The 14,718-nt window shown below is 49.7% G+C and overlaps 1 protein-coding gene across 1 annotated transcript; it reads left to right on the top strand.

Annotated features, from left to right (window-relative positions):
* Positions 1–4,485: 4,485 nt before the first annotated feature.
* LOC136626587 (speedy protein 1-B-like) lies at positions 4,486–13,354 on the top strand. The gene is made up of 5 exons (XM_066601637.1): positions 4,486–4,539; positions 11,781–11,863; positions 12,102–12,270; positions 12,671–12,846; positions 13,297–13,354. The coding sequence occupies exons 1-5, from the start codon at positions 4,522–4,524 to the stop codon at positions 13,352–13,354; spliced, it is 504 nt and encodes a 167-aa protein (XP_066457734.1). The 5' UTR covers positions 4,486–4,521.
* The last annotated feature ends 1,364 nt before the right edge of the window (positions 13,355–14,718 follow it).

Raw genomic sequence — 14,718 nt, 5'->3', positions numbered from 1 at the left:
AGTACAGTCAGGACGGTCACAGGCAGCCCAAATAGATTTTTTTTCCCAAATTTTTTTGGAAAGCCCACTGCCTATATAGACTGGATATGTCTTTCACTGTCCCTGCCTCACCACCACTACTGGCCCTGGACTATGTAAAATTACTGCAAACTGTTTCACTCTGGACAGGATGACAGCGGTGATGTAAGAGGCAACGCAGAGCCAGGAAAGAATTTTGCGCAAGCCTGCTGTAACACTTAGCTGGCTGCGTATGAATTAGGACAACTACCCCCAGCAGAGACGCAGTACAGTCAGGACGGTCACAGGCAGCCCAAATAGATTTTTTTTCCCAAATTTTTTTGGAAAAGCCCACTGCCTATATAGACTGGATATGTCTTTCACTGTCCCTACCTCACCACCACTACTGGCCCTGGACTATGTAAAATTACTGCAGACTGTTTCACTCTGGACAGGATGACAGCGGTGATGTAAGAGGCAACGCAGAGCCAGGAAAGAATTTTGCGCAAGCCTGCTGTAACACTTAGCTGGCTGCGTATGAATTAGGACAACTACCCCCAGCAGAGACGCAGCACAGTCAGGACGGTCACAGGCAGCCCAAATAGATTTTTTTTCCCAAATTTTTTTGGAAAAGCCCACAGTCTATATAGACTGGATATGTCTTTCACTGTCCCTACCTCACCACCACTACTGGCCCTGGACTATGTAAAATTACTGCAGACTGTTTCACTCTGGACAGGATGACAGCGGTGATGTAAGAGGCAACGCAGAGCCAGGAAAGAATTTTGCGCAAGCCTGCTGTAACACTTAGCTGGCTGCGTATGAATTAGGACAACTACCCCCAGCAGAGACGCAGTACAGTCAGGACGGTCACAGGCAGCCCAAATAGATTTTTTTCCCCAAATTTTTTGGGAAAAGCCCACTGCCTATATAGACTGGATATGTCTTTCACTGTCCCTGCCTCACCACCACTACTGGCCCTGGACTATGTAAAATTACTGCAGACTGTTTCACTCTGGACAGGATGACAGCGGTGATGTAAGAGGCAACGCAGAGCCAGGAAAGAATTTTGCGCAAGCCTGCTGTAACACTTAGCTGGCTGCGTATGAATTAGGACAACTAGCCCCAACAGAGACGCAGTACAGTCAGGACGGTCACAGGCAGCCCAAATAGATTTTTTTTCCCAAATTTTTTTGGAAAAGCCCACTGCCTATATAGACTGGATATGTCTTTCACTGTCCCTGCCTCACCACCACTACTGGCCCTGGACTATGTAAAATTACTGCAGACTGTTTCACTCTGGACAGGATGACAGTGGTGATGTAAGAGGCAACGCAGAGCCAGGAAAGAATTTTGTGCAAGCCTGCTGTAACACTTAGCTGGCTGCGTATGAATTAGGACAACTACCCCCAGCAGAGACGCAGTACAGTCAGGACGGTCACAGGCAGCCCAAATAGATTTTTTTTCCCAAATTTTTTTGGAAAAGCCCACTGCCTATATAGACTGGATATGTCTTTCACTGTCCCTGCCTCACCACCACTACTGGCCCTGGACTATGTAAAATTACTGCAGACTGTTTCACTCTGGACAGGATGACAGCGATGATGTAAGAGGCAACGCAGAGCCAGGAAAGAATTTTGCGCAAGCCTGCTGTAACACTTAGCTGGCTGCATATGAATTAGGCAACTACCCCCAGCAGAGACGCAGTACAGTCAGGACGGTCACAGGCAGCCCAAATAGATTTTTTTTCCCAAATTTTTTTGGAAAAGCCCACTGCCTATATAGACTGGATATGTCTTTCACTGTCCCTGCCTCACCACCACTACTGGCCCTGGACTATGTAAAATTACTGCAGGACGCAATGCTCTGGACGCAATGCTCTGCACGGCCGATATACAAAAAAAAAAATGTGCAACACTGCAAAAAGCAGCCTCAACAGTACTGCACACGGTCAGATGTGGCCCTAAGAAGGACCGTTGGGGTTCTTGAAGCCTAAAATAACTCCTAACACTCTCCCTATAGCAGCTCCGGCAAGACAGCACTTTCCCTGAACTATGTCAGAATGCATCTGTGGCGAGCTGCGGGAGGGGCCGATTTATATACTCGGGTGACACCTGATCGCGCCAGCCACTCACTGCAGGGGGGTGGTATAGGGCTTGAACGTCGCAGGGGGAAGTTGTAATGCCTTCCCTGTCTTTCTATTGGCCAGAAAAGCGCGCTAACGTCTCAGAGATGAAAGTGAAAGTAACCCGAACATCGCGTGGTGCTCGCCTCTAGTAACGAGCATCTCGAACACGCTAATACTTGAACGAGTATCAAGCTCGGATGAGTATGTTCGCTCATCTCTAGTCTTGACATTCTTGCTTTACCTTTAACCCCTTAAGGACACAACCCCATTTTTCCATTTTTGTTTTTCCTTGTCACTTTTAAAACATCCAAACTCTGTTATTTCTCCATCCACACGGCTGTCTGAGGGCTTCTTTATTGCTGGAAAAGTTGTATTTCCAATGCTGCCATGAAATGTACCATAAAATGTACGAAAAACCTTTAGAAAATACCAAGTGGAATAGAAAAAAAATGAAATCCTGCCATCTTTGGGGAGGAGGAGGGCTCGTTGGTACGATGTACACACTGCAGCTAAGGACATCACGTTATTCTGTGGGTCGGTACGGTTACTAAGATACCACATTTATATAGTTTTGTTCTTTTTTTTTTGCTGTTCTTTTTTTTTAAATATAAAATATCTTTGAAAAAAACTGAAATTATTTTTAGCCGCCATCTTCTGGCAGCCATAACTTTTTTTTATTTTCCCATCGATATAGTTGTGCGAAGGCTTATTTTTGGCTGAACATCCTGTAGTTTCTATTGATACCATTTTGGAGTAGATGTGACATTTTGATCACTTTTTATTACATTTTTTGGAGACTGGATGACCAAAAAAACTCAATTTTGACATTGTTTTGTTATCTGGCAGCGTTCGCCGTGCGCGGTATATAATGCATGACTTTGATTCTTGTATCTTATGCAATAAAACTGGTTTTCACACATTTGTCTCCAATTCTTGTGCAACCAACATTTTCAGGTAACAGTACTTGTGGTGCCTCAATTCCTCCATATATCTAATATTGTCGAGGGCCTCTAGCCCCGTGGTGGCGAACCTATGCCACGCGTTCCAGGGGTGGCATGCAAAACTCACCCTGCTGGCACACGCTCACCACGTTAGTACTGAATACTGGCAGGAGCCGCGGCCCCCCTGCCGGTATTCACTCACTGCGCTGATCCCGGCCCACACTGTGACGTTAGTTTTAAGCCGGGATCCTCCTCCCCCTCCCCCGATGTCTCCTCTTAGGTTCTGTGAGAGCAGGGGGAGGAGGCGTCCAGCAACACACCAAGGTCACAGTATGCACCTGCGATTACCGCTGCTGGCAGCGCACTGGGCAGAGGAACAGCGGAGCTTCCACAAGGAGGAGGGGTTAAGTATATGGGTCTCAAGGGGGCACTGTCACTGCTGGGGGTTGTTGTGGGGGGCACAATTACTACTGGGGCTGCTGTGGGTTGTCACTATTATACTAGAGGCTGCTGTGGGGTCTCACTATTATACTTGGGGCCGCTGTGGGGGGGTGCTATTATACTGGAGGCTGTAGGGGGGGTCACTATTACCATTTGGGCCGCTCTTGGGGATGTCACAATTATACTGGCGGACGTTCTGGTGGATGTCACTATTATACTGGGGGCACAATTACTACTGGGGGTCACTGTAGGTTGTCACTATTATACTGAGGGCTGCTATGAGGTCTCACTATTATATACAACAATGATTTTTGGGTAAGGGCTTGAAATATACGCCCATTCCTAAAAATCAGCCCAAGCTATAAAAAAATAAAATAAAGAAGAAAAAAAGAAATTTTATATATATATATATATATATATATATATATATATATATATATATATACATACACACACATACTCACCTAGAAAAACCAGTTTCCTTTACTCCGGCATGGCAGTCTTCTTCTGTCTTTTGGAGAGCGGCTATTGAAAAATCCACGCCCCCAAAAAGCACTGGTGTCATATGCTGAGTGTTCAGCCAATCACAGGCAGTGCTCAGCCATTGAATGACAGCTGAACGCTTACTGTGATTAGCTGAACGCTGTAACCAAGCACAGGCAGCATTCAGCTGTCATTCAATGGCTGAGCACTGCTTGTCATTGGCTGAGTGCTCAGCCAATGACACCAGCAATTTCTTAGTGGCGGGGATTTTTCAATCCCTGACCTCCAGAAGACAGAAGACTACCATGCCAGAGAGAAGAGCCGGACGGCTCTTCTAGGTGAGTTTTTTTTTTTTTCCATCCAATTACTATTTTTTTTTCCTGTTATGTCCCAGAGGAGATTTTGTTACTTTATTATTATCACTAAACAGATTGATACATTTGATACATTTATTTCCCAAATATTGATATTACTCCTCTTTTTTTTTAAGAGATCAGCTACTTCAAGAAGTTCCTGACCAGAGACGGCTGCATGAGGACGTCTGACATGGTAAGATAATATTGTGAAAAGTAAAAAATCTGCCAAATTACAGAATATGCACCATATTTAACCCCTTCACACCTCAGGAAGTGCAGGGTTCATATGAAGTAGGATCGTCAGCCGATCCCACAATATACAAGGTGGATCCAGCTGTTTCTGACAGCTGACACACGCTCGCAGTAGCTGTTAACTAGAGATGAGCGAACGTACTCGTCCGAGCTTGATATTCGTGCGAATATTAGGGTGTTCGGGATGCTCGTTACTCGTAACGAGCACCACGCGGTGTTCCGGTTACTTTCAGTTTCCTCTCTGAGACGTTAGCGCGCTTTTCTGGCCAATTGAAAGACAGGGAAGGCATTACAACTTCCCCCTGTGACGTTCAAGCCCTATACCACCCCCCTGCTGTGAGTGGCTGGGACGATCAGATGTCACCCGAGTATAAAAATCGGCCCCTCCCGCGGCTCGCCACACATGCCTTGTGACTTAGCTGAGGGAAAGTGCTGCTGCTGGTGCTGCTGTAGGGAGAGCGTTAGGAGTCAGTGTAGGCTTCAAGAACCCCAACGGCCCTTCTCAGGGCCACATCTACTAGTGTGCAGTACTGTGTTAGCACAGTATTTTTATTTTTTTTTGTCCAAAATTGGATCTGCAGAGCATTGCGCCCGGCAATAGGGACAGAAGTGGGGGTTAGGCAGGGAGAGTGTTAGGAGTTAGTGTAGCCTTCAAGAACCCCAACGGTCCTTTCTAGGGCCACTTCTATCCGTGTGCAGTACTGTCCAGGCTGCTGTTAGCAGTGTTGCATTTTTTTTTTTTTTCTCAAAACCGGCTGTGCAGAGCATTGCACCCGGCATTAATACTACAGGGATAGAATTGTGTAGGCAGGGCCAGAAGACATTTATTATTCATTGAATACACACAGTGGGGTCTTCCCTTTGCTAAAAAGGAAAAAAATTATATTTGGCCAGCCAGTGTCAGTCCTAAGGTCTGCGTGTACGTGTGTGCTGCATGTACAACGTACAAAAATCAGACGCAACCAGCTACGCTTTACTGCAGCCTAGCGCCATTGTGTATCCTGACTGGCAAATACCTGCTCTGCTAGAGTTAATAACTCTGCTACACTATACTTGTGTGACACTTTTTGAGGGCCACACCACAGATATTAAACTTCTTGTTTTTCATTGAATACACACAGTGGGGTCTTCCGTTTGCAAAAAAGCGAAAACATTATATTTGGCCTGCAGGCTTGCGCCAATTTATTTCCTGCCTGGGAAATCAAATCACTGGTAATACAGCATGCTGAGGGGTAGGGGTAAGCCTAGAGGACGTGGACGTGGCCGAGGACGAGGAGGGCCAAGTGAGGGTGTGGGCACAGGCCGAGCTCCTGATCCAGGTGTGTCGCAGCCGACTGCTGCGCGATTAGGAGAGAGGCACGTTTCTGGCGTCCCCACATTCATCGCCCAATTAATGGGTCCACGCGGGAGACCTTTATTAGAAAATGAGCAGTGTGAGCAGGTCCTGTCCTGGATGGCAGAAAGTGCTTCGAGCAAGCTATCATCCACCCACAGTTCTGCGCCGTCCAGTGCTGCAAATCCGAATCCTCTGTCTGCTGCTCCTCCTTCCTCCCAGCCTCCTCACTCCACTACAATGACACCTGCTCAGGAGCGGGAACACTCCCAGGAACTGTTCTTGGGCCCCTGCTTAGATTGGGCAGCAGCGGTTCCTCTCCCACCAGAGGAGTTTATCGTCACTGATGCCCAACCATTCGAAAGTTCCCGGGGTCCGGGGGAAGAGGCTGGGGACTTCCGCCAACTGTCTCAAGAACTTTCTGTGGGTGAGGAGGACGATGACGATGAGACACAGTTGTCTTGCAGTGAGGTAGTAGTAAGGGCAGTAAGTCCAAGGGAGCAGCGCACAGAGGATTCGGAGGAAGAGCAGCAGGACGATGAGGTGACTGACCCCACCTGGTGTGCAACGCCTACTCAGGACAGGTCTTCAGAGGGGGAGGCAAGGGCATCAGCAGGGCAGGTTGCAAGAGGCAGTGCGGTGGCCAGGGGTAGAGGCAGGGCCAGACCGAATAATCCCCCAAGTGTTTCCCAAAGCGCACCCTCGCGCCATGCCACCCTGCAGAGGCCAAGGTGCTCTAAGGTCTGGCAGTTTTTCACAGAGACGCCTGACGACCGACGAACAGTGGTGTGCAACCTTTGTCGCGCCAAGATCAGCCGGGTAGCCACCACCAACAGCCTCACCACCACCAGCATGCGCAGACATATGATGGCCAAGCACCCCACAAGGTGGGACGAAGGCCGTTCACCGCCTCCGGTTTGCACCGCTGCCTCTCCCCCTGTGCCCCAACCTGCCACTGAGATCCAACCTCCCTCTCAGGACACAGGCACAACCGTCTCATGGCCTGCACCCACACCCTCACCTCCGCTGTCCTCGGCCCCATCCACCAATGTCTCGCACCGCACAGTCCAGCCATCGCTAGCGCAAGTGTTGGAGCGCAAGCGCAAGTACGCCACCACGCACCCGCATGCTCAATCGTTAACCGTCCACATAGCCAAATTTATCAGCCTTGAGATGCTGCCGTATAGGGTTGTGGAAACGGAGTCCTTCAAAGCTATGATGGCGGCGGCGGCCCCGCGCTACTCAGTTCCCAGTCGCCACTACTTTTCCGGATGTGCCGTCCCAGCCCTGCACGACCACGTCTCCCGCAACATTGTACGCGCCCTCACCAATGCGGTTAGTGGCAAGGTCCACTTAACTACAGACACGTGGACAAGCACAGGCGGGCAGGGCCACTACATCTCCCTGACGGCACATTGGGTGAATTTAGTGGAGGCTGGGACAGAGTCAGAGCCTGGGACCGCTCACGTCCTACCCACCCCCAGAATTGCGGGCCCCAGCTCGGTGCTGGTATCTGCGGCGGTGTATGCTTCTTCCACTAAAGCACCCTCCTCCTCCTCCTCCAACTCAACCTCTGTCTCGCAATCTAGATGTGTCAGCAGCAGCAGGACGTCGCCAGCAGTCGGTGTCGCGCGGCGTGGCAGCACAGCGGTGGGCAAGCGTCAGCAGGCCGTGCTGAAACTACTCAGCTTAGGAGATAGGAGGCACACGGCACACGAATTGCTGCAGGGTCTGACAGAGCAGACGGACCGTTGGCTTGCGCCGCTGAGCCTCCAACCGGGCATGGTCGTGTGTGACAACGGCCGTAACCTGGCGGCGGCTCTGCAGCTCGGCAGCCTCACGCACGTGCCATGCCTGGCCCACGTCTTTAATTTGGTGGTTCAGCGCTTTCTGAAAAGCTACCCACGCTTGTCAGACCTGCTCGTAAAGGTGCGCCGGCTCTGCGCACATTTCCGCAAGTCCCACACGGACGCTGCCACCCTGCGCACCCTGCAACATCGCTTTAATCTGCCAGTGCACCGACTGCTGTGCGACGTGCCCACACGGTGGAACTCTACGCTCCACATGTTGGCTAGGCTCTATGAGCAGCGTAGAGCTATAGTGGAATACCAACTCCAACATGGGTGGCGCAGTGGGAGTCAGCCTCCTCAATTCTTTTCAGAAGAGTGGGCCTGGTTGGCAGACATCTGCCAGGTCCTTCGAAACTTTGATCAGTCTACCCAGGTGGTGAGCGGCGATGCTGCAATCATTAGCGTCACCATTCCTCTGCTATGCATCTTGAGAAGTTCCCTGCAAACCATAAAGGCAGCCGCTTTGCGCTCGGAAACAGAGCCGGGGGAAGACAGTATGTCGCTGGATAGTCAGAGCACCCTCCTGTCTATATCTCAGCGCGTTCAGGAGGAGGAGGAGGAGGATGAGGAGGATGAGGAGGAGGGGGAAGAGACAGCTTGGCCCACTGCTGACGGTACCCATGCTGGTTGCCTGTCATCATTTCAGCGTGTATGGCCTGAGGAGGAGGAGGAGGAGGATCCTGAAAGTGATCTTCCTAGTGCGGACAGCCATGTGTTGCGTACAGGTACCCTGGCACACATGGCTGACTTCATGTTAGGATGCCTTTCTCGTGACCCTCGCGTTGCACGCATTCTGGCCACAACGGATTACTGGGTGTACACACTGCTCGACCCACGCTATAAGGAGAACCTTCCCAGTCTCATTCCCGAAGAGGAAAGGGGTTCGAGAGTGTTGCTATACCACAGGACCCTGGCGGACAAGCTGATGGTAAAATTCCCATCCGACAGCGCTAGTGGCAGAAGGCGCAGTTCCGAGGGCCATGTAGCAGGGGAGGTGCGTAGATCGAGCAGCATGTACAGCCCAGACAGTGCAACAGTCTTTAAGGGCCTGGCCAGCTTTATGGCTCCCCAGCAAGACTGTGTCACCGCTCCCCAGTCAAGGCTGAGTCGGCGGGAGCACTGTAAAAGGATGGTGAGGGACTACGTAGCCGATCGCACGACCATCCTCGGTGACGCCTCTGCCCCCTACAACTACTGGGTGTCGAAGCTGGACACGTGGCCTGAACTCGCGCTGTATGCCCTGGAGGTGCTTGCTTGTCCTGCGGCTAGCGTCTTGTCGGAGAGGGTGTTTAGTGCGGCTGGGGGAATCATCACAGATAAGCGTACCCGCCTGTCAACCGACAGTGCCGAGAGGCTAACACTCATCAAGATGAACAAAGCCTGGATTTCCCCAGACTTCTCTTCTCCACCAGCGGACAGCAGCGATACGTAAGCAATACGTAGGCTGCACCCGCGGATGGAAGCTACGTTCTCTCTCACCATCCAAAACGGGGACATTTCTGCTTCATTAATCTGTATCTAATATTCCTCCTCCTCCTCCTGCTCCTCCTCCTGAAACCTCACGTAATCACGCTGAACGGGCAATTTTTCTTAGGGCCACAAGGCTCACTCATAATTTTTCTAAACAATCTTTAGATGTTTCAATGCTCTGAAAAGCGTTGGAACTTTAACTTGAACCAATTTTTCGTTAAACTGGGCTGCCTCCAGGCCTAGTTACCACTTAAGCCACATTAACCAAAGCGATTAATGGGTTTCACCTGCCCTCTTGGTTGGCCATGGCCAATTTTTTTCAGGTACATTAGTACTGTTGATACAGCAATTTTTGTGGGCCCTCGCCTACAGTGTAATCAAATAAATTTTTAGCCCACCTGCATTAAGCACGACATTACTACCTCAGCTGTGTTGGGCAATGCAATGGGATATTTCTATGTACCGCCGGTGGCTTCCTGGCACCCACCCATGCTGTAGGTGCACACAGAGTTTTTACTACATCTGTACACTTGAAAAGAACCCCAGTCAGACTGGGGCATGCAGTGTGGGCCGAAGCCCACCTGCATTAAGCACGACATTACTACCTCAGCTGTGTTGGGCAATGCAATGGGATATTTCTATGTACCGCCGGTGGCTTCCTGGCACCCACCCATGCTGTAGGTGCACACGGAGTTTTTACTACATCTGTACACTTGAAAAGAACCCCAGTCTGACTGGGGCATGCAGTGTAGGCCGAAGCCCACCTGCATTAAGCACGACATTACTACCTCAGCTGTGTTGGGCAATGCAATGGGATATTTCTATGTACCGCCGGTGGCTTCCTGGCACCCACCCATGCTGTAGGTGCACACGGAGTTTTTACTACATCTGTACACTTGAAAAGAACCCCAGTCTGACTGGGGCATGCAGTGTGGGCCGAAGCCCACCTGCATTAAGCACGACATTACTACCTCAGCTGTGTTGGGCAATGCAATGGGATATTTCTATGTACCGCCGGTGGGTTCCAGGGAGCCACCCATGCTGTGGGTGCACACGGAATTCCTATTGCGGAGTTGTACCTGCCTGTGACTATTTATAAAAAACCGCGGTCTGACTGGGGCGTGCAGACACCTTGACAGAATGAATAGTGTGTGGCACATAGGTTCCCCATTGCTATGCCCACGTGTGCAGCTCCAGATGGAGGTGGCACAGGATTGGATTTCTCATTGCTTCTGTACAGCATTGTGGACTATCAGCCCGCCCCTTTTATGGGGGGGTCGCTGCCTAGCCATGCCAACCCTCTGCAGTGTGTGCCTGCTTTTCCTGTGGCAGACGCACTTATACATAGACATGAGGGTGGTGTGGCATGAGGGCAGCTGAAGGCTGCGCAGGGACACTTTGGTGTGCGCTGTGGACACTGGGTTGTGGGGGGGGGGGTTGGGCAGCATGTAACCCAGGAGAAGTGGCAGCAGAGTGTCATGCAGGCAGTGATTGTGCTTTGTTGGAGGTAGTGTGGTGCTTAGCTAAGGTGTTCATTGCTAATGAGGGCTTTTCAGAAGTAAAAGTTGTTGGTAGGGGGGGGGCCCACTCTTGCCGGTATTGTGGCTTAATAGTGGGACCTGTGAACTTGAGATGCAGCCCAACATGTAGCCCCTCGCCTGCCCTATCCGTTTCTGTGTCGTTCCCATCACTTTCTTGAATTGCCCAGATTTTCACACATGAAAACCTTAGCGAGCATCGGCGAAATACAAAAATGCTCGGGTCGCCCATTGACTTCAATGGGGTTCGTTACTCGACACGAACCCTCGAGCATCGCGATAATTTCGTCCCGAGTAACGAGCACCCGAGCATTTTGGTGCTCGCTCATCTCTACTGTTAACCCTTTAAATATCTTAATCAGTATTCTGGGGTCCCGAACGGCCAACGAATACTGGTGTGATCACGAGGTGCCGTTCGGTTGTGAAGGCAGCCTGGGGCCTTCTGAGTGATCAAACAATTGCAATTTAAAGTCCACTACAGGGGCGAAAAAAAATGTAAAAATAAGTTTAAAAAAGTTTTAATTATTAAAAAAATAAAAGGCGATGACAGTTTAAAAAGAAAACTTCTGTCCCATATTTATAATAAAGGACATGTTTGGTATTGCTGGATCTGTAGATGTCTGATCTACCAAAGTAACACATTACTTACACCACACGGAGAATATCGTCAGAAGAAAAAAATACTCAACATCAGAATTGCACTTTTTTGGTCACCATGTTTCCAAGAAGAAAATGTAATAAAAGACGATCAAAAAGTCGTATGTACTCCAAAGTGGTACCAATAAAAACTACAACAAAAAACACCCCTCACACCACTATGGCAACAGGAAATCTAAAGAGTTATGGCGGCAGAGAATAAGTTTATCTTTTTCCAAAGATATTTTATTGTTTTAAAGTAGTACAGCAAAAAAAACAAACTATACAAATTCTGTAGAGTCATGTAGAAAGTAAATCTACTTCCAGCCTCTCACTGTCCTTCTCCTCCCACCAGTACCTCCTGGCGATGGTCCTCGTATACTTCAGAAGAGCCGGACTGCATACCCAGGAATATAGAATAAACTTCTTCCCAGCGCTGTGAGTTGCTTTTATTAGAACAGATTTGTATTTACAGGCGGATGTAGAAATATGAAGATGAACACTAAAACAAGTAACAGGAGTCCAAGTGAACTATGGAGAAGACTCCAGGACCCCACAGCATTACTTGGTTTAGTGTTCATTAGCTCCCCCCTCTTCTCCAGGTCCCTCCTTAGACAGGTAATCTGCTTTACACTATTCTGACTTGTTCATCATCTGGTTTAATCTTTTCTGGCAGCTTCTTAGCCAACCAGATGGAGGAGGACATCGACTTCAATACAGAGATCTACGCCTGGGCCTTAGGAGATGACTGGAGGAAGAGCATGGACCAATTTCACGAAAGACGGTACAACCTGTTCCTTCGGATGGGAATGAATGCGTTGGTGGACCGGAGCACCTGCGAACAGGTTAGTTAGAACAATACAAAACACACCAGTCTTGAATGAAGAGTCTGTGTGATAATAATACTAATCACATGCTGTTTAGAGATGAGCGAACGTACTCGGTAAGGGCGATTTCGCAATTGAGCACCGCGATTTTCGAGTACTTCACTACTCGGGTGAAAAGTACTCGGGTGCGCTGTGGGGCGGGGGGTTGCAAAGGGGAGTGGGGGGTAGCAGCGGGGGAACAGGGGGGAGCCCTCTCTGTCTCCCTCTCCCCCCCACTCCCCGCTGCAACCCCCCGCTCACCCACAGCGCACCTGAGTACTTTTCACCCGAGTAGTGAAGTACTCGAAAATCGCGGTGCTCGATTGCGAAATCGCCCTTACCGAGTACGTTCGCTCATCTCTAATGCTGTTAATCCTAGGTCATGACAGAAGATCCTACACATTGGGCATGGAGAAGACAGCGGCAGATCCATCACAGCTGGGCTATTCGCATGTGCAGGAGATACCATCAGGAGTTCACCATCCACGGCCCATGCGGCAACTCACCTCCACCCTGCGCCCTTTGTAAGACCATCCATAGGCTTCCATCGATGTGGTGAGTCCACCAGGCAGAAGAGGAACCCGACACGGATCCCAGCAGCAGCGGCGACAGATGAAGACTGAAGACATCACGTATCATTTTAATAGTCACATACATGGGTCATACTCACATACTGTACAGCAACACATTCAATAAGCATGATTACACACCTGCACACAGTAGATAGTCACATGCAGTCACTGCAGATAGTCACACACCGTCACCTTGCACACATTTTATAGTGTTACCTCCCTTAGTATGCCCGGAGGAAGGGCAGTACAGCGGCCATGGTTTCCCTACAGGTTTCCTCCACTGGGTTTTTTTCCTGTCCTGCGTGTTGCTGTTCCCTCTACATGAGTGATGGGAGGTAACAACCAAAACACATATAATACACAAATAATAAATTTTACATTTTTTAACTTATTGTACTTGGTCTGAGTCATTTTTTCCAAATCTCATTTAAAGGGAATCTGTGAGCTCCTATGAGCTCCATAAACTAAACTTATGGACTCATGAGAGTTGAAATGCTGAATCAGGAGATATGAGTATAAGGGCTCTTTCCCACGAGCGTATATCGGCCGTCCGTTTTCACGGCCAACCGATATATGCTACGTTGAGAGAGATAAAACTGGTGAACGGGCGCACAAATCAAACGTTTGTGCGCCCGTTCACACGGCATAAGTCCCGGCGCATATACACCAAAACTACCATGCCGTCACCACTTTCCCCTCCCTCCCCATTGCAGCCTCACCTCTGCTCTCCTCTCAGCTCGTTTTTTGCAATGGGAGGAGGCGGGGCGGAGCTAAGCCCTGGCTTGTCCGGCCTCCGCCCATTGATTGCTATGGACAAGCGGCAGGGAGAGGGCGGGAGCTTAGCTCTGCCCATGTCCCACTCCTTGTCCTCAGCCAGCAATGGGAGGAGGCGGAATGGGCAGGTGCTTAGCTCTGCCCCTGTCCCACCCCCTCCCATTGCAAAGAGCCAGCGGGGAGTAGAGCAGAGGAGAGATTGCACGGGGGGGGGGAGGTGAGCAGAGGGAGCGAATTTAGCAGCCACAATGCTAAACTCCCTCCCACCTTCGGCCGTTGTCATGGGCTCCCATAGGAGCCAATGCAGCGGCCAACGTATTCCAGCCCAAAAGATAGTTCCAGGACTATCTTTTGGGCCCGACATAAAAACACCCGGCGCTATATTGGCCGGCCAGGCGCTTTTATGTCTCAGGAATACGGTCATGTGATCTGATGCATTGGAATCTAATGCATCAGATCACAGCGTATATGAGGCGGCCATGAAAACATCCGGCTAATATACACTCGTGGAAGAAAGACCTTATACTTACTTGAAGCTGATGTTCTGGAAGAACAATGGACCCGTATAGGCATTTCAGTGAGTTTGACAAGGGCCAAATTATGATGACTAGACAACTGGGTCAAAACATCTCCAAACAGCAAGCCAGGTGGGGCGCTCCTGGTAATACCTAACACAATTGGTCCAAGGAAGGACAACCAGTTGACCTGCAACAGGGTCAAGGACACCTAAAGGTTGATGATACACTTAGGGCGTGAAAGGCTAGCCATTTTGAGATGCCTGAAGACAAATGCTGGGGACCAGAGAGGAAACGCAACGGAGCTGACACGACGCTACTTAGGTGATATATTTGGTTTGGGTTTTTTTTTTCTGCAGCTAGGGCTTATTTTCGGGGTAGGGTTTATATTTCAAGCCCCCTGAAAACCCTTTGTAGCACCATGCACGACTAGCTAGCAACACAAAACACGATATCACCATGAGAAAACGCAGCGATATCGCACAGACCACTGATGTAATAGCACTGCGATTTTCTCGCAGCGATATCGCATCACCCGTTTGAAACAGGCCAAAAAGCAAGGGAAG

Source organism: Eleutherodactylus coqui, chromosome 4 (assembly GCF_035609145.1).
Source record: "Eleutherodactylus coqui strain aEleCoq1 chromosome 4, aEleCoq1.hap1, whole genome shotgun sequence".
In the NCBI taxonomy this organism is placed as follows: Eukaryota; Metazoa; Chordata; class Amphibia; order Anura; family Eleutherodactylidae; genus Eleutherodactylus; species Eleutherodactylus coqui.
Note: the sequence above shows the minus strand (reverse complement) of the source record. Positions and strands in the feature narration are given on the sequence as shown.

What these genes read in the sequence shown, in the direction of transcription:
- LOC136626587 (XM_066601637.1), top strand. An exon ending in ATAAACTTCTTCCCAGCGCT is followed by an intron (nt 11,864 to 12,101) that starts GTGAGTTGCTTT and finishes CTTTTCTGGCAG; the next exon opens with CTTCTTAGCCAACCAGATGG. An exon ending in ACCGGAGCACCTGCGAACAG is followed by an intron (nt 12,271 to 12,670) that starts GTTAGTTAGAAC and finishes TGTTAATCCTAG; the next exon opens with GTCATGACAGAAGATCCTAC.